The sequence below is a fragment of the Haliotis cracherodii genome, unplaced genomic scaffold (genome assembly GCF_022045235.1).
Source record: "Haliotis cracherodii isolate W230 unplaced genomic scaffold, xgHalCrac1.p SCAF_6, whole genome shotgun sequence".
NCBI classification, from domain to species: Eukaryota; Metazoa; Mollusca; class Gastropoda; order Lepetellida; family Haliotidae; genus Haliotis; species Haliotis cracherodii.
Window position 1 is genome coordinate 27,921,279 of NW_027266319.1, and position 23,164 is coordinate 27,944,442.

The window sequence follows — 23,164 nt, forward strand, 5'->3', positions numbered from 1 at the left end:
AATCAGTCATGTCAAATTTTGTTGAATTCTATAAGCCCTATATAGTTTCATTGAATATGTGTTTATCACTTTCTGTGAGTCAATTTTGTGTAATATCTATGTCAACGATGAATCTTTTTTGCAGGATTTTTTTAAACTATCTTTGTGAGACATACCAGATCTTATCCTCCTATTTACATTTCATTACAATAATGTTATCCTTCTGTTGATATGTTTTGTGATGGAAGAATTACGTCCCTTTCAGGCAACCGTCGTCGCCAAAGTATGCTGTTCTGATGAAACAGGAACTTAGACAATGGAATAATCTAAATGTACACACTACCAGGTGCTCAGGGGTGCAGGGAAAGAGACCCCTGGAGGTGAGCTGCTCAAGGGGGGTAATCCATGCCCCAACAGAGCATGAGTCCCGCCCAGAGTTGTAGGCCCTGAACTGGGATTTCTGAGCATGATGGACAACTGCAGATAAAACAGAGATCAAATCTGATCATGAAAATGATGAACAATATATCGTCTGGGTGATCATGCAGATCAGCTGAGATCATAAGAAAATATGAATGCAAAAAATGAGAAGGAGAAACGCCATATGATGGGTACATATTCCTGGTTGAGGCTTCACGAAGGATATCATGGTCTTAACTACAACCAAGATGTAATATTTGTGTATTTATTTTGTCATTATATTAATGTAATTTATTTATTTTGCTAAAATTCAACCACAGTATCAAGTGGGAAATGCTATTTCTTTAGAAAAACATAATGGCGTAAGACTTCTGCAGGCAGAATGTATTGGGTTTGGGACTGTTTGATCTTATCACTGTGTATTTGTGCTGATAGTTCATGTAAGTAGGCGTCTCAAGACTGGCTTATTGATGACTAGTATTTAGGCAGATAGCATGTGTGATCATGTGATTTTCAGACTGAACTGACTCTACTGTGCTTTGCTATATTTTTGTTTGAATCAGTTTTCGTCATAAAATATATAAAATATCTGATTACACATCAATCAAGGTCAAGGTCAAATCAAGGCTTCACGCATTATCATTCTATTTTATATTTTCATGTTCATGACAAAAAATGAGAAACAAATGGATGGATAAGAATAAAACGTTTTGCAGCAGAAATATGGCAAAGCACAGCAGAATAGCCAGATTATTGGACAATGTTTGTTAGGAATGGGACTTTATTAGCCATATCCTCAGGTCTTAGATATTCAGATATACAATATTTAGAAATACACTTTATGTAAAGGCATTTATGTACATGCTCTATTTTCGTCTGATGTTATGTTTTATCCTCCCATTGAATGTCCTTGCCATGCTGTTTTATTGTCATTATACAAATGTTCATTTATGGCTCAAAGAGCTGCAAATACATGCGTGTGTACCTCTTCATTCATCAATCTGGGGCCATTGAGGAATAAGGTGAAAAACTGGCTTTAATACAATATATTTTCTAATTTCTTTAATAGCTTGCTTGAATGGCTGAATTTAATATCTGAAATTACGGCAATAATCAAAGAAAATTATTTAAAGAATGTAAGTTCGTTTGAATAAACAAGACCGGATAAGGAGATATTATAACAACGTATCAGTGCTTACTTTAATGCAATGGAGTGTTGACTGTTGAGATGTAGAATTGTATTGACCAGGGAGACACACAAGTTTAAATATGTTCAGAGAATTGTGGAAATTATATTTTGTTAAGGAAATGAATAGTTAGAACAACTATTGGGTTTTGGCACAAGGAAAAGTGTGAAAATTGTAAATCTGAGACCATTAAATATAGTTGCATTCTGGTTCATATATTAAATAATCTTTTCTTCTGTATTTTCTGTAAGCATCAAGTCTCCGTGAACACAAGATCATCTGACATCTATAACAGTCAATACACTAAATGCTTTAGCTTCCCGTGTATTTGAATTAGAAGTGCTTTTGAAAATTTAGTGAACATTTATTAGTAATGCATAGTTTATGAGTGATTGATTTTGGTGTATTGGTCAGTTTTTGAGGATCAGAAAAGTGCCAAAATATTGTCAATATGGAAAAAATGGCTTCAAACATAAATAGCGCTGTGAATTAGTCTAGTTGAGGTGTGTTCTCATGATCTACACAGACAGCCGTGTGTTCTGTACCAATAGGATTTCCTCTATGTTGAGACGTGTAGTAGGAATTGAAACATTTTTTAATTACAAAAAAGGATATTATTTCTGGTTTTGGCACAAGCAAGCAGGGGATGATGCTGCCCAGTATTTGATCTGGCTGAAGACTTTCAGGAATCATTATTTAATCTCAGTATGTGTGTTAGTGTCATAATCATTGTGCTATCATTTCCATGTCGTGAAGCGACTTCTACACATATACACATCACATATACACATTTTATCAATAAATTGTGATCTAATTAATTTGTACATTTACTCACCTGTACAGATGGAAGAAAATCTACCTTTTAATTTGATATATTACTTGATCTTACAAACCCCATGACAAGTTGAAGAAAGCTGGAACTAACATGTGGTCAGTGAAAGAGGGAGAGGTGAAATTAGGTTCTTAACAATGTAGCAGTATGAGTGGTTAGATGTTTTACTCCTCTTAAAAATTTCAGAGTCTTTAGAACACAGCTGTTTAAAAACTGTGTGTAACTTGAAACATGCAGATATCATCTAGTATGTATGAGGTAAACGTTTTTTGTATTTTAGGACGTGTTATCTTTGGTAAATATGTCTTGATATACTACTCAAAAGAAGTTAAGGAATGGATTCTTTCATATTACTAAAGTAACTCTGTCATTCCATGACTGATTAATTCTAGTAATGAAAGAATTGAGTTTTCTTTAATGCTGTTTGAGTAGTACATGAGTGAAACTGAAGTTTTACTGTAGGTTTCAAATGAATGATTCAGGGGTATCAAATCAATGAAAAGTATTCCTACAAAGTTATAATAGTCTGTTTATCACAATTTTCCATGACAAAATAACGCAAATGGTTTAGTGATTGTATTGGTATTGGATGATTGGGTCTGTTTTGGAGACTTACATTTATTTTAGAGCTATTTTTTCTGTTAGATTTGTAAATTGATTTTCGTGAATGTACGTAACTCAAATTCATATCATCTGGTCCTGATTCAGTGTAGACACATTTTGGAAGGCCATCAGTGACATAATACAAAGGAACTGAGCCTAAAATCAGAACATCAGAGCATTGTGGTGCAGTGAACTGCATATGAGAGTAAGCAGCATCAAGATATTATTCAGAAGAGTGTTTCCAGACACTGGATTTATAAGGGGGATTACATCAAAGGGTATAATGTGTCAGAATGGCACAGTGGAATAAGAACCGCAGTTCACTTTGCAGAGTTGCTTCCCCTAGCAGTGCCATGATCAAGCTCTTTCCCAGCGTGTGACACCTTCGTTACACTCTCGGTAACATCGCTGCCACCAGTGTGGGTGTGGCCATTACTAAATCTTGAAATTTACCCTCTAACTCCAAATGCAGTAACGTTCATACTTTTGTTTATGTCTTTGGGAATGCCATCATTGTTCATTTTGAAAGGTTTACGATTGACCATGTTTTCCAGATGAACTTACTTTGTTGTTTGTATAATCAGATTGGTTAGAGATTGCAGACTAATGGAAAATCAAACAAATTCTGCCTTACATTCTTACTATATCAATAACATGATAGTTTTAATGAAATAGAAATTCAAATTGACAAACAAAGAAAGTAATTTAGCAGGGATAAATGTATTCGGCCTCACGACAGTCGTCACTTGTTTGTAAACATAACGGTCAGTCGGTTGCGAGTTCAACTCCAGGCATGGTTGGGGAGTTTTGACTGGTGGCAGCGATAGTATAGGGAGCGAATGGGCTATCGCTGTGAGGAGCTTGTGCCATGATCTGCGTGTCAGGGGTTTGAATCCAACATTGTCACTTGGAGCTTTCTTCCAACAGTAAACTGACAGGACCGATAGGCTCAAATATTGTTGAAACCTGGGTTAATCCCATGAAACTCTCTTATTCCAAGGAGCAAAATATTTTTCTAATTGACTAGCTCATTATGGACATAGAGGTTTCCTCATTCAAAAGCATGCTTTGTTTTGGTTACAGCTTCTTTCAAAGGTTACCCACAGATTGTTTAGAAGTGTTGATGTGCTTGGACTGTGATAATGTTTAAAACTATTGCTCTTTTAGTTACATTCTCAACAGGGAATGTTCAATCATGTCATATGATAATCATCTCATTTTCATATCTGTTTGGACCAAGACTAACAGCTTAATGGACACAGATGTCTTCAGATCGATCTTGGGGATACAACTTTAGACTGTGGGAATTAGAACATGCTGGGGAACAGGGCCACAAAGCGATCTTAGCGCTACGGCTGTCTTAGATCTATGTTAGTATGGGAGTTACGATCACCTTAGCGCTAAGATCGCTTTGTGGAACAAGGCCCAGATCATATTTCCTCTTTGACAAATATTAATCTGTGTTAATACAGGAGTTGAGTCCTAGCATTGAGATTGGGACCTTCATTTGTATACATTACCATGTCAAGAAAATTGACTTGTCGGAAAATTCCTCAAAGACATCTGTCACCAGCTTTTAGATGATCATTTCAGATTTCATGTCAGATTGAGACATACACAAGATTTTAAGCCAGTGCTTTTTTTGCACTATGCTAATTGACAGTGGCCCTGTCTTTGACTTCCATGAGGGTCCAAATTACAGAAAAGTAATAAAAATATTTTAGTGCCTGAAAATTGTGAATTGATTGAGCTGAGGGTGTTTCCTAACACTGTTACCTGTGTGTCACAAGCAGTTATGGAGGACACAGTTGGCCATGAACATTTATTTCACACTGCAGAACTTACTTTTTCTATGGATTTTCGAAATTGTATTTACTTTCATTGTTTTTTTAGCAAAATTTATTCAGATCAGACAGAAGGCAAATGTGTATAATTGTCTTTGTTCAGAACAAAAGTTGAAATGCACCCAAAAAAAACGGACATGAGATAATTTTTTAAAACAATAGATTATTGCTGCCAGTGGAATAGGTTCTGGCCTTTGAGTGGATGCTAGCATGACTACTATTGCCAAACATGAGAACATATCATGGTGCTTAAGTAGGCTCCTGATGGAGTGACACTTAATTATATTTTGTCTTTAAGTGCTACTATTTTTATGGGATTTCTTTTTAATAAGAGCTAAGAAGCAAATGGCAGATGAGATTCATTCAGTATTTGTTTTCTTGCTATCATTATATTATTACCAATAACTGACTTTGTAATGAAACTTTAGCAGATAGATACACTTCTAGATATATGAAATGAATTAGAAGAGAACATTTTTAACGAAAATACTTTTGCATCTTTAAAAAAATATTTTTAGCCTAATGCAATGTTTTCCATCTTGATTCAGTTTTCTGAAATGTGGATCTATTACAGGTGTCTGTTGAATGTATTCCAGATGGCTGCTGAGTGTCAATGAAGCTTGGTATTTACATTTCCCTGGCAATTGGTATCGCAACATTTAATCTGTTCTTATGCATTTTCAAATTTCAGCCTATCACGATGCAGTTGTTAAAGATAAATATTTCCAGGAAGTACCAAGTATGATTTGGGCCAGTTTCATTATAAGTTAAACTAAACATGAGAACAATATGCAATGTTTTTCCCTTGATGAATATTCATTGTCACATTCTATTTTGAAATCACCTGAGTTTCACACATCAATTAGCTGTCTGACTCTAAGTTGTAATCCCTGGTGAATGAACTCGTTTTCAGTCATGTGTGATGTGCTGTGCTCGCTGTGAATAGAATGAATGTTTGCCAGTTTTTCGATGGTCAGAAGTTTATTTTTCTTGAAAAGATGTTTAAACAGAGGCTTGACTAAATACAGTCATATGTTTATATTAGAATTCTTCATTTCTCAAAGTGAACTAGAATCTTGTAAAGATGCACCCTCATCTAGCTGTGATGGGATGTAAGCTGTCAGATGATGTTCATCCTTGAGTTAAGAATGTTAGAGATACTAGTATCAGTTGTAAGTGATGACATCAACATGAGGATGCAGGTCAGTAGACGTGAGGCGACCATGCTTGTTGTAAGAGGCAACTATGCTTATCGTAAGAGGTGACTATGCTTGTCGTAAAAGGAGACTAACAGGATCGGGTGGTCAGACTCGCTGACTTGGTTGATGCATGTCATCAATCCCAATTGCATGTATCCATGCTCATGATGTCAATCACTGGATTGTCTGATCCAGACTCGATTATTTATGGACCGCCATAATATAGCTGTAATATTGCTGAGTGGGGCGTTAAACAACAAACAAACAAACAAACAAAACAGTCGTAGTGACCCTTGGCAAGTCGCTGCCCAGGATTTATGATGTACTGGGCACCGTTCCACAAAGCGATTTTAGCGCTATGATTGTCGTAAACCAGTGTTAAAGTATGGGAGTTACGATCACCTTAGCGCTAAGATGGCTTTGTGGAACGGGGCCCTGTTGTCTAACATTAATAGAACATACATAGAACAACGTAAGTTTCAGGCAGCAAAGTTGTAAGAGGCAACTATGCTTATCGTAAGAGGTGACTATGCTTGTCGTAAAAGGAGACTAACAGGATCGGGTGGTCAGACTCGCTGACTTGGTTGATGCATGTCATCAATCCCAATTGCATGTATCCATGCTCATGATGTCAATCACTGGATTGTCTGATCCAGACTCGATTATTTATGGACCGCCATAATATAGCTGTAATATTGCTGAGTGGGGCGTTAAACAACAAACAAACAAACAAACAAAACAGTCGTAGTGACCCTTGGCAAGTCGCTGCCCAGGATTTATGATGTACTGGGCACCGTTCCACAAAGCGATTTTAGCGCTATGATTGTCGTAAACCAGTGTTAAAGTATGGGAGTTACGATCACCTTAGCGCTAAGATGGCTTTGTGGAACGGGGCCCTGTTGTCTAACATTAATAGAACATACATAGAACAACGTAAGTTTCAGGCAGCAAAGTTATAGTCTGGGAGAAATATGTCTGTTATTTCTCATATGGGTATTCTCGTAGTGAAATAACAACAGGAAATACTGCCTCCCTAGATTCCGATGTAACACAGTCAGATACAGGAAGTTACATGTAACAAACCCAACTCAAATCTCCACACATTTTACTGATCTAGTCTGTAATTTTCAGCACTAGACCGAAGCCCCAGCCTTGTCAAATTTCTTCGGTCTAATAAATTTTGCCAATAAAAGTCCATATATCAACACTAAAATCTACCGAAAATGATTTTAAGTTACAGGTTTTGGCACAGTGATTTTACTGTTCATATACCTAATAAACTTCAGATTTCATCGTTATGACAGTCTGTGAGAATTGGTTTTGACTGTAGTATCTATTTATCAAGTTGTAACTCCAATGCCAATGATCCCATCAGCTCCATGAGACCTTCAGTTCATCTTCCTGTGTTTGCATTGATATAGGGATCAAACATTAAGCCAAATAACTACCGGATACAGGTCCTCTTCATTTCCATCTTCTGTTGCCATTTCATGTACAGCTGGAGGCATTGTCTGCTCAACTGTCACCACAGAATCAACATTGTCTCATATGTCTTGCTATCACTAGCTTAATATGTTGATGAACATGTCATGAGATAAAGCAAAGATAGTTGGATCAACTTTTGTTACCTGTTTGACTGCAGCATCTGCTTTATCTTCTGCTTATTTTCCATCCTTGCTTGTCCAGGGTATTATGTCTCCATTCTGTTATGATAAGTACCCTGGATCCATATGTTACCATATCTTCAGTTTGGAAGTCACGATCTCAATTTTTCATATCTAAATTAAAATAGAATTTCTCTCACTCATCAGTGTAATTTGATTGGACAGCTGTTTAGAGCATCATGTCATTTGAATCGGGCTTACAACGAAGCAATGGAAGTGAATGGTCCAGGGTATTTATTGTAAAAGAAAGCAGTATTATACCATGGATAAGCGGGGATGCTTATTTCTTTGTTGTGTGTGAACATAATGAAGGGAGAGACTGAGCTTCACATGGATATGTAGGCTCGGCATTCTGAATCTCTTTTACTGGATGAGGATGGCTTTCAAGCCCAGCTGCTTAAATTTAACAATTATGATTAATATAATCAAACCCAAATCTAACAATCAAATTGTCAATTTTGTAAAAATGTGAAATATCCTTTTTCAAGCTTGTATTTCTTATCAAGAGAAGACCATCTGTATATAAGGCTTTTGTACATTCTCACACAAGTGATGAGCCACGTGCCCCAGTGGATATTGCTAGCTGCCCTATAGTGGGCGTAACTAGTACACTACACTGTGAATACACTGTACAGTAGGTGCTAGGTGTAAGCTTGCCTGTGACATGGGCATCAGATTCCTCATATAAATGTTTAATATGTACACTTGTCTTTGTTTTTTGTTTGTTGGAGTTGACAAATGGGCTCAAACACTGCGAAGGTTAATACCGGGGTAATGCAACCGGAAGTTCAGACCAAGTTACACTTGTACGTATATGGTTGTATCGAACATTCGGTGTGGAAGATTAGGTTTGTTTGCTATATGACAGTGGCCTGCAGAGAATTGGATCTGGACCAGACATCCAGCGATCAATATTATGAGCAACAATCCAAAATGTCAGGGGACAGTGACCCGTTATCAACCAAGTCACCGAGTCGGACCACATTAAGTCGCCTCTTGCAAATAGCATAGGACTTGCAATAGTTGAGGGATAAATGGGAATATATGGTGCCAGTTTGTTGTGTGGTGTTGCATCAGCTTCACCTGTCATGTTTTGCTGGTTGTTGGTTTAAAATCCAAGATCCACACTTACTGTGGCCATTAGTCTGTCATGCATAAGGGGCTCATCAAAGTGGTCATGGACTCCCTCCGTGGTCTAGTGGTAGAGCGTCCGCCCAGAGAGCGGAAGGTCCGGGGTTCGATCCCTGGCTGAATCATACCAAAAGACGTTTAAAGATGGTACTTGTTGTTACCCTGTCTGGCGCTCGGCATTAAGGGCTAAAACAAGGACTGGTCGGCTCGGAGTCGGTATACTGTGTCTGAGTGGGGTATTCATGTTCATAAATCGGCATCAGTCCAGACTAGTACAAGCAGCCACACAAACACACACACGTACATGAACGTCCCTATATAAGTGCAATAATCTTGGACGCGACGTTAAACCCCATTTCACCTCACCCACCTCAAAGTGGTCATAATCTCATATATATCTAGTCTGACATATTCCCTGAAACAGGTTCATTCGTGATTGTTGGAAGAATTATACTGGCTTGTATCAAATGTTAATAAATTTATTAAAAAGAAGTGTCAAAGCCCATTTCTGGTGTCCCCTGCCGTAATGTTGCTGGCATATTGCTAAAAGTGGTGTAAAACCATAATCACTCACTATTAAAAAGAAATGGTATGTACAAAAACATCTGCACATTTTGTAGCCTGGTCAATAGAACAATTAGGCAACACTGTAATCAAATCACTAAATAAGAGAACATTTCACTATTGTAACAACAACACATCGTCATTATTGTCATGACAATGCTAGAGTGAAAAGTACAAACGTTGATGATGAGAATATATGAATGTCAACTTCTTTATTATGAGGAACACAACGTTTCAGAGTATATACTTACTTTTTCATCATTCACCTGCAGTAAGCATATACTCCAAAATGTTGTGTTCCTCATAATAAAGAAGTTGACATTCATATTCAAATCACTTATCAGATCAAAAATGTTTAGGGTTGTGAGGCCTTTCACTCAGCATCAAATACTGTCTTGAGCCGACAGAATACAGTACAAAGCCCTAACAAGAACCACAGATGCAGCAACAGGGGCATCACTACAAGCACTACAAGTAGAAACAGGAGAACTCCCATTGAAACTAAGAAGAGAGCGGGCAACATTATCGTTCTGGGGATGAATATCAATCTCTTTATGGAAAAAGACATGGCAAGAAGATATTCCTCACTAACGCCATCTGGGATATTAGTGCGTGAACTCTTCCGAAGTCTAAACTGTGATTTCAGCCACCAGAAAGTCACTACACAGGGTGACACCCTCCCAGGACTTTAAAAACTCCCAAAAAATTGACACTGCTTTAACATCAGAAGTTAGTGAAAAAGAAAACCCAACCCTACTATGATCAGTAGATATCACTAAAATTCAAACAACCTGGGGCAGCTGGGCTCACATATACGCTGATGGATCCAAGAATCCTATCAACAACAGTGCTGGTTACGGGATCAATATACATGGATCCAAATCCCAAGCATATTCGGTTAGCCTGCCTGATGGTCAGTCCGTATTCACTACCGAAATGGAGGCAATTCATCATGCACTCAAACTCATACCGGAACTACCCGAAGCAAAGGCAGTCGTCCTATCAGACTCGCCAAGTGCACTTAAAGCTATTGGCTGCAGGAACTCAAAACTCGAGACGAAACACAGTCAATAATATTCTACACGAATATACAAGACCATCGGACCAGATGAAACATATGGAGCTGTGTTGGAACCCGCCTCACATAGATAATCATGGAAATGAGAAAGCAGACACTCTGCGAAGCTAGCTCTAGACAAAGCAGAGATACAGCCTATTCCCTTTAGTAAACTAGAGATAAAGAGCAAAATCAAAGCATCCATAGCCCAAAGATGGCAAGCCCAGTGGGATGCAAGTGAGATCGGCAGATGGCTTAACAAAATTCAACCCAAGATCCACCAAAAGCCATACTCGTGTTCAAATGTAAGGAAAGTTGAAGTAGCCATTTCACGCCTCAGACTCGGTCACAAAAAGCACCCTGACAAGGTTTGTCCATCTTGCAATCAACCTGAATGGATTGCTCACTTGCTATTGGAATGTCAAGATCATGCCCCAGTCTGGGCACGGTCGAAACAAGAATTGCAGTTAGATCCGCTATCTGTCATAGGTCTCCTAAAGCCAAGAGATGCAATAGCGAAGGCCAAACTACCTCTGAGAGATGGACAACTACTCAAGCGTATATAAACAGAGCAGCCAAAGATAAAAAATGAAATCATATCAAAATACGAAAAGATAAATCATATCAATACAAAAACTATATAAACAATATCAAAAGGCACCAGTTAACCACTAGACATATCTATGTGCCAAGTTTGGTGAAGAAATATGGTACGGTTTTGAGATCTGCTCCGGAAATGAGATGTGGCGCAGGGACGGACGGACGGACGGACGGACGGACGGCACCCATTCCTTTATCCCCCTTCCACTTCGTGGCGGTGGATAATAACTTAATGATTGTTAGATTATATATCCAAATGTTCATAGTTTGTTTCCAGATTGTTTGCTATAGCTTGGGTGAGTGCGTGGGCTTGGCTTAGCACTATTAAGAGGGTGTGGCTGAAAAGTTCCGAGTCTAACCATGATGGAATACTTTGATGGAGTTGGTTGCTAATTATTTTCTACATATCCAGTTCCTTGATCCCAGTGGTTAAAGCGTTTGCTCGTCACGCTGGTTCGATTCCCGACATGGGTACAATGTGTGAAGCCCATTTCTGGTGTACCCCGCCGTGATATTGCTGTAATATTGCTAAAAGCAGCGTAAAACCATACTCACTCACTGATCCCAGTGTGAACATGGCTTCCTCCTTGTTGTGTAAAACCCTTGACAGGAAAAATATCACACAATCATTATTTGCATAATGCTTACTAGACAGCTCTTTTTTCAAGTGGGGAGAGGTTGAATTTGTAATCACAGAAAAATGAAGCCATCACTCCGCCAGGCTGATGCGACTAACTTTGCCTTATTCATGGTAGGAGATGTCGGATTTTTCCACTGCCTTGACTGTTGTTTAGTCTCTGGCTGATAGTGGTGAACCCAATACTCATTCGTGTTTATAAATCGATTACAATATCAGGTATCAGAAGCAGTGAGGTGAGGTGAGGTGAGGTGAGGTGAAATGGGGTTTAACGTCGCATCCTTGACTATTGCACTTATATAGTGACTTGCAGGAATGTGTGTGTGGCTGCTTGAACTAGTCTGGAGTGATACCGATTTATAGTGCCAGCTCACTGAGATACCATGCCGCAGTTTAACATGAATACCCCACTCAGACACAGTATACTGACTCCAAGCCGACAAGTCCTTGTTTTAGCCCTTTAATGCTGTGTGCCAGGCAGGGTAACAAGGTGAGGTGAAATTGGATTTAAGATCGCGTCCAAAGATTTTTGCACTTATATAGCGACGTACATGCACCTGTGTGTGTGGCTGCTTGTACTAGTCTGGGCTGATGCCGATTTATAGTGTTAGCACACTGAGATACCATGCCGCAGTTTAACATGAATACCCCACTCAGACACAGTATACTGACTCCGAGCCGACCAGTCCTTGTTTTAGCCCTTTAATGCCGTGTGCCAGGCAGGGTAACAACAAGTACCATCTTTTAACGTCTTTTGGTATGACGTGGCCGGGGATCGAACACCGGACCTTCCACTCTACCACAGAGGCGGTCGACAGTGTAACAAGAAGTACAATCTTTTAACGTCTTTTGGTATGATGCAACCGGGTATCGTACCCCAGACCTTCTGCTCTACCACTAGACCACGGAGGCTGTCATCAGAACAAGTGGAACCCAGTTCATTTAACATGTTTAATGTATGGGAACTGTTACAAGTACAGTGAGCTTTTGGCCAAGTTCAAACACCCAATTACAGACAAATATGATTGTGACCTTTTAACTTTTTTTAATAATAAAAACTTTACTGCATTGTAAGGACAGATCTTATTGACATTCTCTAAACATCTAAACATCAGTGCTCCAGGTAAAGGTGTTTTAGTTGTAGTTTCAGGTAAAAACCTTCCAGCATGTCATCTGCTTATTTTGTTTATTGTTAAACATGCTTAACTCGACATTCATTGTTTTCTTTGCATATAGTGATTATTATTTGATCCTTTACCTCATTTATGTAGATCCCAGAGATTAAACTATGGCCTTTTTGTTTGTTGTTTAACCCTGCACTCAGCAATATTCCAGCAATGTGAAGGCAGTCAGTAAACAATCAAATCTGGACCAGACAATCAAGTGACTGAAATCATCAGCATCGATCCACGTAATTCAGATACAGTGACATGCAATTAATCAAGTTACTGAGCCTGACCACCTGATCCATATATGAAAAGCACCACTTGCTGGGGCCTCCATTTTTACCCAGAATCCCTACAGTTCTATGAAATCAGAAACATTAGTTTGAAAACTTCAGATGATAGAAAAGAACATCTTTCACCACAAACAGTAAGGAAAATATGTCATACTGTACAATGTTTAATGATCATGAACACTTGTATACAAAAATGGCTCAAATGAGAATGATACATTTTCACTTCATGACGAATGATAAACTCCAGATCTAGATCTTGGCCTGGGCACGCTTGCACAAAGCGATCTTAGCACTAAGATGATCATAGTGAGTGAGTGAGTGAATATGGTTTTACGCCGCTTTTAGCAATATTCCAGCAATATCACGGCGGGGGACACCGGAAATGGGCTTCACACATTGTACCCATGTCGGGAATCGAACCCGGGTCTTTGGCGTGACGAGCGAACGCTTTAACCACTAGGCTACCCGACCGCCCCTAAGATGATCATAACTCCCATACTTTAACATAGGCGTACAATAGTCGTAGCACTGAGATCGCTTTGTGCAAGTCGGCCCTGGACAATGGCATGGAATTCATAAAACTGACAACTGGGCTATCACTCCAAGGAGCTCTAAACTCTTCAATGATATACTGTTAAAATGACCAATCTCATTAAAATCAGACCTTAGTTCTCGCTACTGCTAAACAAAGATCTGAGGACATCCCTTTACGGGTCACGTCAGACCGACCTTGCACGAACTTTGACCGACCAAAAGAATGACAAATCAGAAGGCAGCTTTCTCGTGCTTTACGGCACTAATTTCAAATTGGTGACCACGCTTCGAGACATATTTTGACAAATTCTCGATTACAAATTTGAAACCTAAACAAAAGAACATTCTGGAATGGTTAATGGATGGTCTAGATTGTATAGATTCAGTCGTTAAACCTGTAACTATCATCTGGAATACCCTGTGTTAAAGTTTTCAAGGTTGTATGATTAGAAATCACATTCAAACTGTCACTTTCATGATCTGGTAAGCGACGCTCTCATTGGTCAGATGGAAGGTCGTTCTGACGTGACCCCCCAATGGGATGTCTTCAGATCTTTGTTTAGTGGTAGCAAGAACTAAGGTCTGATTTTAATGAGATTGTTAAAATGAATGGTCTGATTTTGGAAGACCCTTCTTGGTGATATTCTCTCATATTGCTTTTAGCAAAGACATAAAATGATTATTAAATCTGTTCAATCGTATATTCACAATATATGAAGTAACAAGAACCGGACACAGTGAGCAGTGGTGAGGCTTCATGATCTTTATAAGTATTACTTGTACGCAAACATCTTTCAATACTGACCAAGTTCCTCAGATGCCACAGTTGTAAAACCGCTCTTCTTGAGTGAGTGAGTTGAGGCTAACACTGTTTTGAACAGAATTTCAGTTATATCAGTCATGCCAGCTTGGCGTGGGCGGAAAACCCAAAGTGATGCAGGTCTTAGGTATAGTGCTGACAAACCTAGAAACATCACGGCATATTTGGGATTTGAACCCATCATCATAGGTTTCTGGCACAACTAAGGGACGCAACTCTGCACAGACCAGTGGTTCAAACGGACGAGGTGAAAAATATTACTTGTGCCAATCATTTCCAAACAATATGGATCCCCTGGCCCTATATTTCTGATTCCTGACCCGTTGTTTCAACAGATAGAAGAGCCACTTGGCCAGTGAGCATCCAAAACAATCTGAAGCATTGCATCAGGTCCCTATAAAAATGAGGTCAACAAGACCACTTACGACATGGAATGTACATCCTTCTCAGACATTTCCTCACTTTCACATTAATTAGATCCTATTTGAGTCAATAACATGTTATTATTATCCATTTCATATTGTACCTTGTTTGACAGGTAGATCATTTTTACACAAATAAAATTATGTTAATCACGCCAACATTAAAATAAGTTGCTCTCATTCTTAAAATGTTCCACATCCATTATGCAGCTGGTGCTGATGGAGCACTGCCTCTTGTCCAGAGGTGTCCGCCGAGACTCAGTACAGATGGACAGGAGGTGATACCAGGCATCACACAGTCTGTAGAACATGGCCAAACTGTTCATTCTGTTCATGACACATCCTGAGTTTCACGTCCATTGGTCAGCTAACGTAGGCACAGGTTTCAGCACCACTGGGTCAGTGAACCACGGAGTTAAGGGGCTCGGCTTTGATGTTGTTGAAGTCCATTGCAGAATCGGTGTCATCATCAATTTCACCAATCACAGCTCTGGAACATAGTATTGTCAGTTTCCAAAATTGCACACACATTTACTGTTCCATAAACATGACAAAGCTAAACAGAGTACAAATTGTTTCCATGGAAATCAAGTAAACAGCAAAAGGCACTCCTTCAGGATCTGTTAGATATATCTACCAATTTACGGTGTTCAAGTTATGCTCCGTAAAAAAAACGATTACAGACGGATTGATGGACACACATACAAGGTGTCGACTATATCCCCCCGCATTATAATGTACCATACTAAAATACATTTTCAACAAATCTTAAAAATGTTCTGTTGAAAGGCTGTTTAAGGTAACTTCAAACTTGTATCTGTTGATGCGGCGTCAAGTTTGTCACATGTTGCATAACCTCACAACAGTGATACAAGTCTAAGCTACAATACGTCATCAATTTCTGTGCATTATTTACTGCAGTAGAGTTCATGTTTTGTTGATGCAAGCATTTCTATCAGTAAACATGGTAACTATATATCCGTAAACAAATACAAATATGCAGGTTGAAATGGCTACATCATGTACATTGGGTACTTATGCGCAGTATTGTAATACTATTTTTTTTTTAATTTCATGCAAATTGCTACTCAAGAAACACAAAATCTATTTGGTAATGTTGATCTAACGTGCATATGTTATACAAATTATGCATCATATCTGGAGCTCTGTTGATCTCACATTTCAGCTACTTACACATTATCTCCCCTGACGATATAGAGGCCAAGGACAACCTGCTCCATGCCCTGTGACATGCTGAATACACGCTCATGACTCTCGTCCAAAATCAGGTTGATAGTCTGGTCAAAACCTTTAAGAGTTCCCTGCATAAATAGATAAAACACAACATATACAGAGACCTATATTCAAATATTCTACTACAGAATGTATCCACTGTAACAAATAGTATAGATCACATCTGGAACATAATCAAGTGATAAGTGATGATGAAAAGAAAACTAACTGCTGTGGTTAAAATGAAATTCTAGGAAATATTTGTCATGTTTGAGTCTTTGTTAATAAATGAACATGGCAGATCACCTGTGTCAGCCCTGACAATGCTGACCAGCCAGTTCCCATCAAGCAGTGAGAGAGAGAATACTTACAACAATATTGTTAGACAGGGTATTCAAAATAATATGAGTGCTCCAGATATTGTTCAGAGTTGAGTATTTACTCAAGTCATCATTCACTTTGGGTATTAATAGTTTTCTTTCAGTGTTCAATATATTTGTAATCCCTTGGACATATTCATGTTGTTGGGTGCAGTCTACTGAAAAGAAAAGTGAGTGGGATGGCTGTTTTTAATCGGGTATGGTACGTGAGGTTGAGAAGAAAAAACATTATTTGATTACCAAACAGGCCAAAAACACAGTATGACTGCATGTATATTTGTATGTACATGATATGTAAGCAACTCAATATTTGGGATATGGTGATTAATGCATATTTTACACAAAAACACAGTTAATCTGGAACTCTAAAAATTCTATGTGAAAGAAATGTGTCCTGCTGTTCAGGCCATACTAACAATGGACAGGGCAGGTAGCCTGTGACTGACGTTAGAAGGCTCTTACCACAATGATCCGACCATCAGCTGTCACCACAGACACTGTTTCTGAGAAGAGTTGTCAAGGAAATAACCTCGTATCTGTCATTCAATATTATACACAACAAACATAATATGTACACAACGTAGAACTAAGACGTACACCCATCATTGCAGGAATACAGGTCTCTAATCTGTTCCAGAGTGTTAATATGGAGACAAATTTCATTACTTAATAACATTATAAACTTTAAATTGAAAGCTGCAGTTGCATATGAAAGAAATGTAATAAATTCCACCATTCTACATATGTTGGTGACGACCAAAGACACGTATACATTCAGAACTCATACAGTAAGGATAACATTTTCGAACATCCTTTGCGCGAAAACTGGAGGACTGAAACCGCACTGCCAGTAAAATGTACCATGATTGCTGATTCATTATCATCAATATAAACACAGCATAAAAAATACCAAGGATACTATTAACATAGCTCTCTAATGCAGATGCCATGATGTGACTGCGCAAAATATGCAACGCCTTCCCGTGAAATAGCACAAACAAAACACGATTCAAGCACGTTGGTATAACTTCCGGTGAGAAGTGTCCAGGGACCGTTTATTTTCGAAAAATGTGTTTAATCACGCCATTGGCGCTATTCGCACTGTTGACACATATCGTTTGATAACTATTGAAAATAAGTACGAATATACGGCCGCATATCTATTACGTTTGATATATTTGACAAATCATTGATTCTTTATAACTTTAACATTTATACATTCTCTATGGCCCCTATGAACTTCAAGATGGCGGCGTCCTTGTGAAAGCCGTGTGGAGGTGAAGTGAACAATCAATAGCTGCCTTATTTTTGTAAATAGCAGTGAACTAGGTATTCAAAAGGCATAAGTTAACTCTATGTGATAACTAGCATCATGCCTTCACAGGGAGTAGTAAACTGCATTGTTGCCCCTGCACATGCTGTTACTGACTCAGCTTCTGCAATTTGTTAATCTGTTCTTATTATTATGACTTATGGGTTTAAACTTCTTTGTACTTTCCATGAGGCACCACTTTTCCATGTTTCCAGTCAAATATCTTGCCAATCTTTTGTGGCCCATGAGGCCTTGTTGTGTGTAGTGAAAAACTGTGGTCGAGTGCAGCACTGGTGTTAGGGTCAGTAAGAGGTGATGGGCGTACTGCATGTTAGTATTATTACCAGTGTGTTGTGTTTTTGTGTGTGTTGTGCATGTTGTGAATATTGACACTGGTGAAATGTAGTGCTCCCAGATAAATCTTATGGATGTTCAAGGGACAGTATGTTGACCATTCCGAAGCATTGTTTGTAAACTCTAGCTGATAATCCCTAAGCTTCCTCAGCTCTGCTCGCCTTATTCCGCGAGAGAGAATTCTGATCCAATGATCACACAGATTGTGTATGCTTATCACACGACCAGACTTATTTCTCTTTTGTAAACAAACAAGCTTATTCTGAAATAAGAACAGGTAGGCCGAATGCAAGCCTTTTAGTGCACTTTACCAGTTTACATATCATGCATATTGCTTTGCATAATTATACATATATATACTACTACAATTGCGACAGTGAGGTGCATGACAACACATAATGAATACCCTACCATATGCCATGACCAGGAACGTCACTATTAGTATGATGAAAGGATGCCCAGGGAGCAAAAGGACAGTGTTTTCGATATCCTGGCCATGTCATACCAAAAAACATTAAAAGATGGTCATCTTGTTACCCTGCCTGGTAGTTAGCATTTAGAGGATAAAACAAGGACTGATCGGCCGGAGTCTGTATGAGGTATTCATGTTAAACTGTGCTATGGTGTCTCATTGGACTAGCACTGTAAAACCTGCAGAAGTCCAGACTAGTGCAAGCAGACACACATGACACACGTGGCATGTACATTGCTATATAAGTGAAATAATCTTGAACATTCTGTTAAACCGAATTTCACTTTCCCTCTTCACAGAAAGGAATTGTTTTGCTCTGAGATAAATGCCATGGCCTGTGTCATGTGTGATGTTGCTTATTTCAGATATACAGTACAGCACACGAGACGACACAAGTGATGATGGCGGCTGTGAGGGTGGCGGGCAGATCAGTAGCATGTCTTTCCTCCATGCTGTCATCGCTGTTGAGGATCTCTCCTACTGGAGCTGGTATGAGGTAGGATACATGTGAAAATAACTTCAACCTGGAATCAAGGAATAACAACATGGTTAATAATTTAAATAAACATGGTAAAAAAAATTATAATATTAAAAATGATTTTTGATTCGTTTCTTTGCATAGAGTAAGGGTCATGGCTAAATTCTGCGTAAATATTTTACTTGTGAACATGGTTAAATATTGATGAATAAAGTACTTTTTGCGTGTAAATTCATCGGTTTATTTTGTTTTATTTGCGTACAGTGATTCTTATCTGATCCTTTACTTCATTTATAGGGGCGGTCGGGTAGCCTAGTGGTTAAAGCGTTCGCTCATCACGCCGAAGACCCGGGTTCGATTCCCGACATGGGTACAATGTGTGAAGCCCATTTCTGGTGTCCCCTGCCGTGATATTGCTGGAATATTGCTAAAAGCGGGGTAAAAACCATACTCACTCACTCACTCACTCACTACTTCATTTATATGGATCCCAAAGACTAAGCTATAGCTTAATGCATGTTTACTTTCAGGAATATCACCACCAGCACCAACTTAAGCGGCAAGATGAAGTTTGTCAATCAAGGCATTGACCTCAATAAGTACACTTTGAAACCATTGCCATTAACCAAGTCAGGAGGTCGTGATTCAAGTGGTGAGAAAAACTTATGCAGGATGTTTTTCACATTTAATGAAATGAGGTATATGAATGTTTGTGAACCTGAGATATACATCATAGAAAACTGTTTATCACTTGAATGTGTCATGGTGATGTGACATGAATATCTTTGCGGAGGAAGCATCTTGTGCCTGTTTAAAAACATAAGGCTGTAGGCATCCTGCTACTCTTTCAGTTGTAACACTTGCAGTTATGTTTGCCCTTTCATCTTCATCCTGGATGGGTATGGGTGGCCCATTCATCTAATGCGCTGCAAGACGCTGTGCAGTTTTATTCCTAAGGAGTGCCAGAATCCTCTGATCGTTGGTTTCAAATCCTTGTTCACCCTGATTATGTATCTAGATTTTTTTGTGCTCATGGGTTTCATCAAAGTGGTTAACATCTTATATCTGCATCACTTTGGGCTTATCTTGCACTTAAAGCTGACACACCGGGATATGACTGAAAAATTGTTCAACGTGGCATTTAAACTCTTTCACTCACTTTATCATGGCTTATTTGTCAAGAAAATGTCAGATTTTTTAGTGTCTTAGTCTTCTTGCTTTCCAAAAGGTGGCTTCAAGCCTTGATTCAACACCAAGAAGGGTAAGCTCCCTGAAGAATCACACAGATTCACATGTCGTCTAAACCCCATCTGACATGGCCATCATTTAAAACGTTTTTAAAAGTATTTGTCTGGGTCAGTGCCAACCATGTTTCTAGTATTGGGTTGTGGTTACCGAGAATATTTTATGCACAAAAATATTCATTGAACCAAATTCTTGACAAGAAATACAGTAACTTATGGTCATAACGAACTCAAAGGGACCAATAATTTTAATAGGTCTTCAGCAGCCCATGCTTGCTGTAATAGGTGACTATGCTTGTTGTAAAAGGTAACAAACAGGATCGGGTGGTCAGGCTCGCTGACTTGGTTGATGTCGTTTACTGTATATCTCCTGGAGTTAAGGTTATTATCATTTCTCACAGTACAGTACACTGCACCATTTCATTACTTTACAGGACCCTAATATTTCCTGTAAAGACCCATGAATTTAGTAATTGTGGACCCCTAGTTTTGTAGGTCAAAGTAAAACTGGTATAGAGCTTTGGCAATGGGCTGTTGCTGTGAGAAGCTTGATGAAGTCATTTCACTGTAAGGAGCTTCTTCATTTCAGTAGGTAAGGGAAATAACTCTGTATAACCTATCACTGGCCAATCCAGAGGGGATGCACACACACACACCTGATATCATATTCAACAACTGGTGTCAAACTGTCCATGTGATTTTGATCATATGATCAAAGTAGCGTTCACTGAGCCCTTTTTCAGTATCCTGGATCTGCCTCTTTGAATAGTGATATGGCACAAGCTAACATATATTTGTGTTATTTGCAGGAAGAATCACTAATCGCCGCGTTGGTGGAGGTGCCAAGCAGAGATACAGAATGATTGACTTCAAGCGCGTTGGCCCGAAAGATGGACCCCCGCTTGAGGAGGAAGTAATGGAGGTGCTCTATGATCCCTGTCGCTCATCGGACATCGCTGTTGTGGCGGGCGGCACCAACAAGCGCTACATCCTTGCCTCCCAGAACATGCAGCCGGGGGACATCATCAAAACATCGGGCAAATTAACCAAAATTGCAGGTGAGAACAATTCGGCCACTATCACAGGTTCGACATGCATCTTCTGAGTAAAAGTTATCAAATTAATCTGAGCACTTGTGTACATCCTATGCACTAGTAAGAGTTCTTGGTGACATAGTGATAATTTGAGGTATCAATTTGTTCTCCAGGTTTTGGAATATTATTTTGTTATTATTTTGAAATTTACATGATTTGATTAATGCTATTAGATTTCTAATTTATGTACCCAGTATGTAGGACTGTCTATTTTTTGTTCCTACTTTACAAAACTATATTTCAAATCCAGTGGATTAGAGGTGAGATAATAGTGCTTCAAAACATTCTCTGAATTTTGCTGTAGTTAGTTGGAGATTAAGCTGTTGTTGTCATTTATCAAATTCTCTTGATTGTAACCTATTTGTCTTTTAGTTTCAGGAAATAGTACTTTTTAGGTTATATCACACAATTTGTCATGTTCTTGGGTTTGGTGAATCTATAAGCTAATTCAAAAAAAAGTGTTGCTTAAGAAACAAATATTTGTGAAGTACCAGGGCCCCCTTCCACAAAGTGATCGTAGCACTACAACAGTCATAAGTCTATGTTAAAGTATGGGAGTTACGATCATCTTACCACTATGATTGCTTTGTGGAAATGGGCCCTGATCACCAAGAATTATGCAGTGATAGATAGACGTGACTTTCAGGGACATATTTAGACAGCTGTTATTCTTGCAGTGAGAGGCCAAGAGGGTGATGCCCATCCAGTGGGAGCTCTTCCCATAGGGACCCTGGTCCATAACTTGGAGACATTCCCAGGAGAGGGAGGAATATTTGCACGAGCAGCAGGCACCAGCGCTCAAGTTGTCCGCAAACTTGGCGATCAGTGTGTGTTGCGACTGCCTTCCAAGCGTGAAATAGCAGTAGCTGCAGACTGTATGGCTACGATTGGCCGGGTGTCCAATGTGGATCACGACAAGGAGATCATTGGTTCAGCAGGACGAGCCAGATGGTTCGGGGTTCGTCCGAAGAGTGGATTGTGGCACCGGAAAACTGGTTATAACGGTCGCAAGATCAAACCACCTAAGGCACTTAAAGTCTACAACAAGCCTCCTAAAGAACGTTCTTCAGTGTACACTTATACTGTGTAGTGACATGAGATCTTGTGAGATGGTAGGGTGTTTTTGTGAGATGTGAGATCAATGTTAATTGAAAAGATGTTTTATTAAATATATATGTCAGATTTGTTGTGTTGTTTTAAGTTTATATGGAGCTGATGTACATTTGTCTAAGGTGAGTCTAGGCTGGACATATTAGCAAAAAGTGTTAACACTGATAAATTCACTGACATTTTCCAGGTATTACAGTACTTTTGCAGTATATTTAGCTTCTTTTGAAGGCTAAACACCACATCCCCCCCCCCCCCCCCCACCCCACCCACCCCCACCCCCCCAAAGCATTAAATCATCAGCAAATAGAACTAAAAATATATGAATATATATAAATTCACTGACATTTTCCAGGTATTACAGTACTTTTGCAGTATATTTAGCTTCTTTTGAAGGCTAAACACCACATCCCCCCCAAAAGCATTAAATCATCAGCATATAGAACTAAAAATATATGAATATATATAAATTCACTGACATTTTCCAGGTATTACAGTACTTTTGTAGTATATTTAGCTGCAGTGACTCTGACAACCA

General features: G+C 39.0%; 3 protein-coding genes across 7 annotated transcripts in view; 2 read left to right on the forward strand and 1 right to left on the reverse strand.

Annotated features, from left to right (window-relative positions):
• The window catches only part of LOC139446123 (cyclin-dependent kinase 17-like), a 112,611-nt gene extending 106,065 nt beyond the window's left edge, over positions 1-6,546 (forward strand). For all 4 annotated transcript variants that reach the window (XM_071227406.1, XM_071227405.1, XM_071227408.1 and 1 more), the window contains one exon: positions 245-6,546. In XM_071227406.1, coding sequence (XP_071083507.1) covers positions 245-276 — 32 coding nt within the window. In that variant the 3' untranslated portion in view covers positions 277-6,546. The remainder of the gene's footprint in view (positions 1-244) is intronic.
• A 7,348-nt stretch (positions 6,547-13,894) lies between these two features.
• On the reverse strand, positions 13,895-17,605 carry LOC139445294 (U6 snRNA-associated Sm-like protein LSm8). The gene is made up of 4 exons (XM_071226423.1): positions 17,485-17,605; positions 17,028-17,068; positions 16,147-16,274; positions 13,895-15,442 (listed from the first exon to the last, which is right to left on the reverse strand). The coding sequence occupies exons 1-4, from the start codon at positions 17,513-17,515 to the stop codon at positions 15,352-15,354; spliced, it is 291 nt and encodes a 96-aa protein (XP_071082524.1). The 5' UTR covers positions 17,516-17,605; the 3' UTR covers positions 13,895-15,351.
• A 189-nt stretch (positions 17,606-17,794) lies between these two features.
• On the forward strand, positions 17,795-22,815 carry LOC139445668 (large ribosomal subunit protein uL2m-like). Of its 2 annotated transcripts, none has more exons than XM_071226857.1 (5): positions 17,795-17,842; positions 19,069-19,199; positions 19,712-19,833; positions 21,235-21,483; positions 22,197-22,815. In XM_071226857.1, the coding sequence occupies exons 2-5, from the start codon at positions 19,102-19,104 to the stop codon at positions 22,607-22,609; spliced, it is 882 nt and encodes a 293-aa protein (XP_071082958.1). In that variant the 5' UTR covers positions 17,795-17,842; positions 19,069-19,101; the 3' UTR covers positions 22,610-22,815. The 2 variants fall into 2 exon arrangements, with proteins under 2 accessions (XP_071082958.1, XP_071082959.1); XM_071226858.1 differs by having other exon boundaries at positions 17,818-17,894.
• Positions 22,816-23,164: the final 349 nt, after the last annotated feature.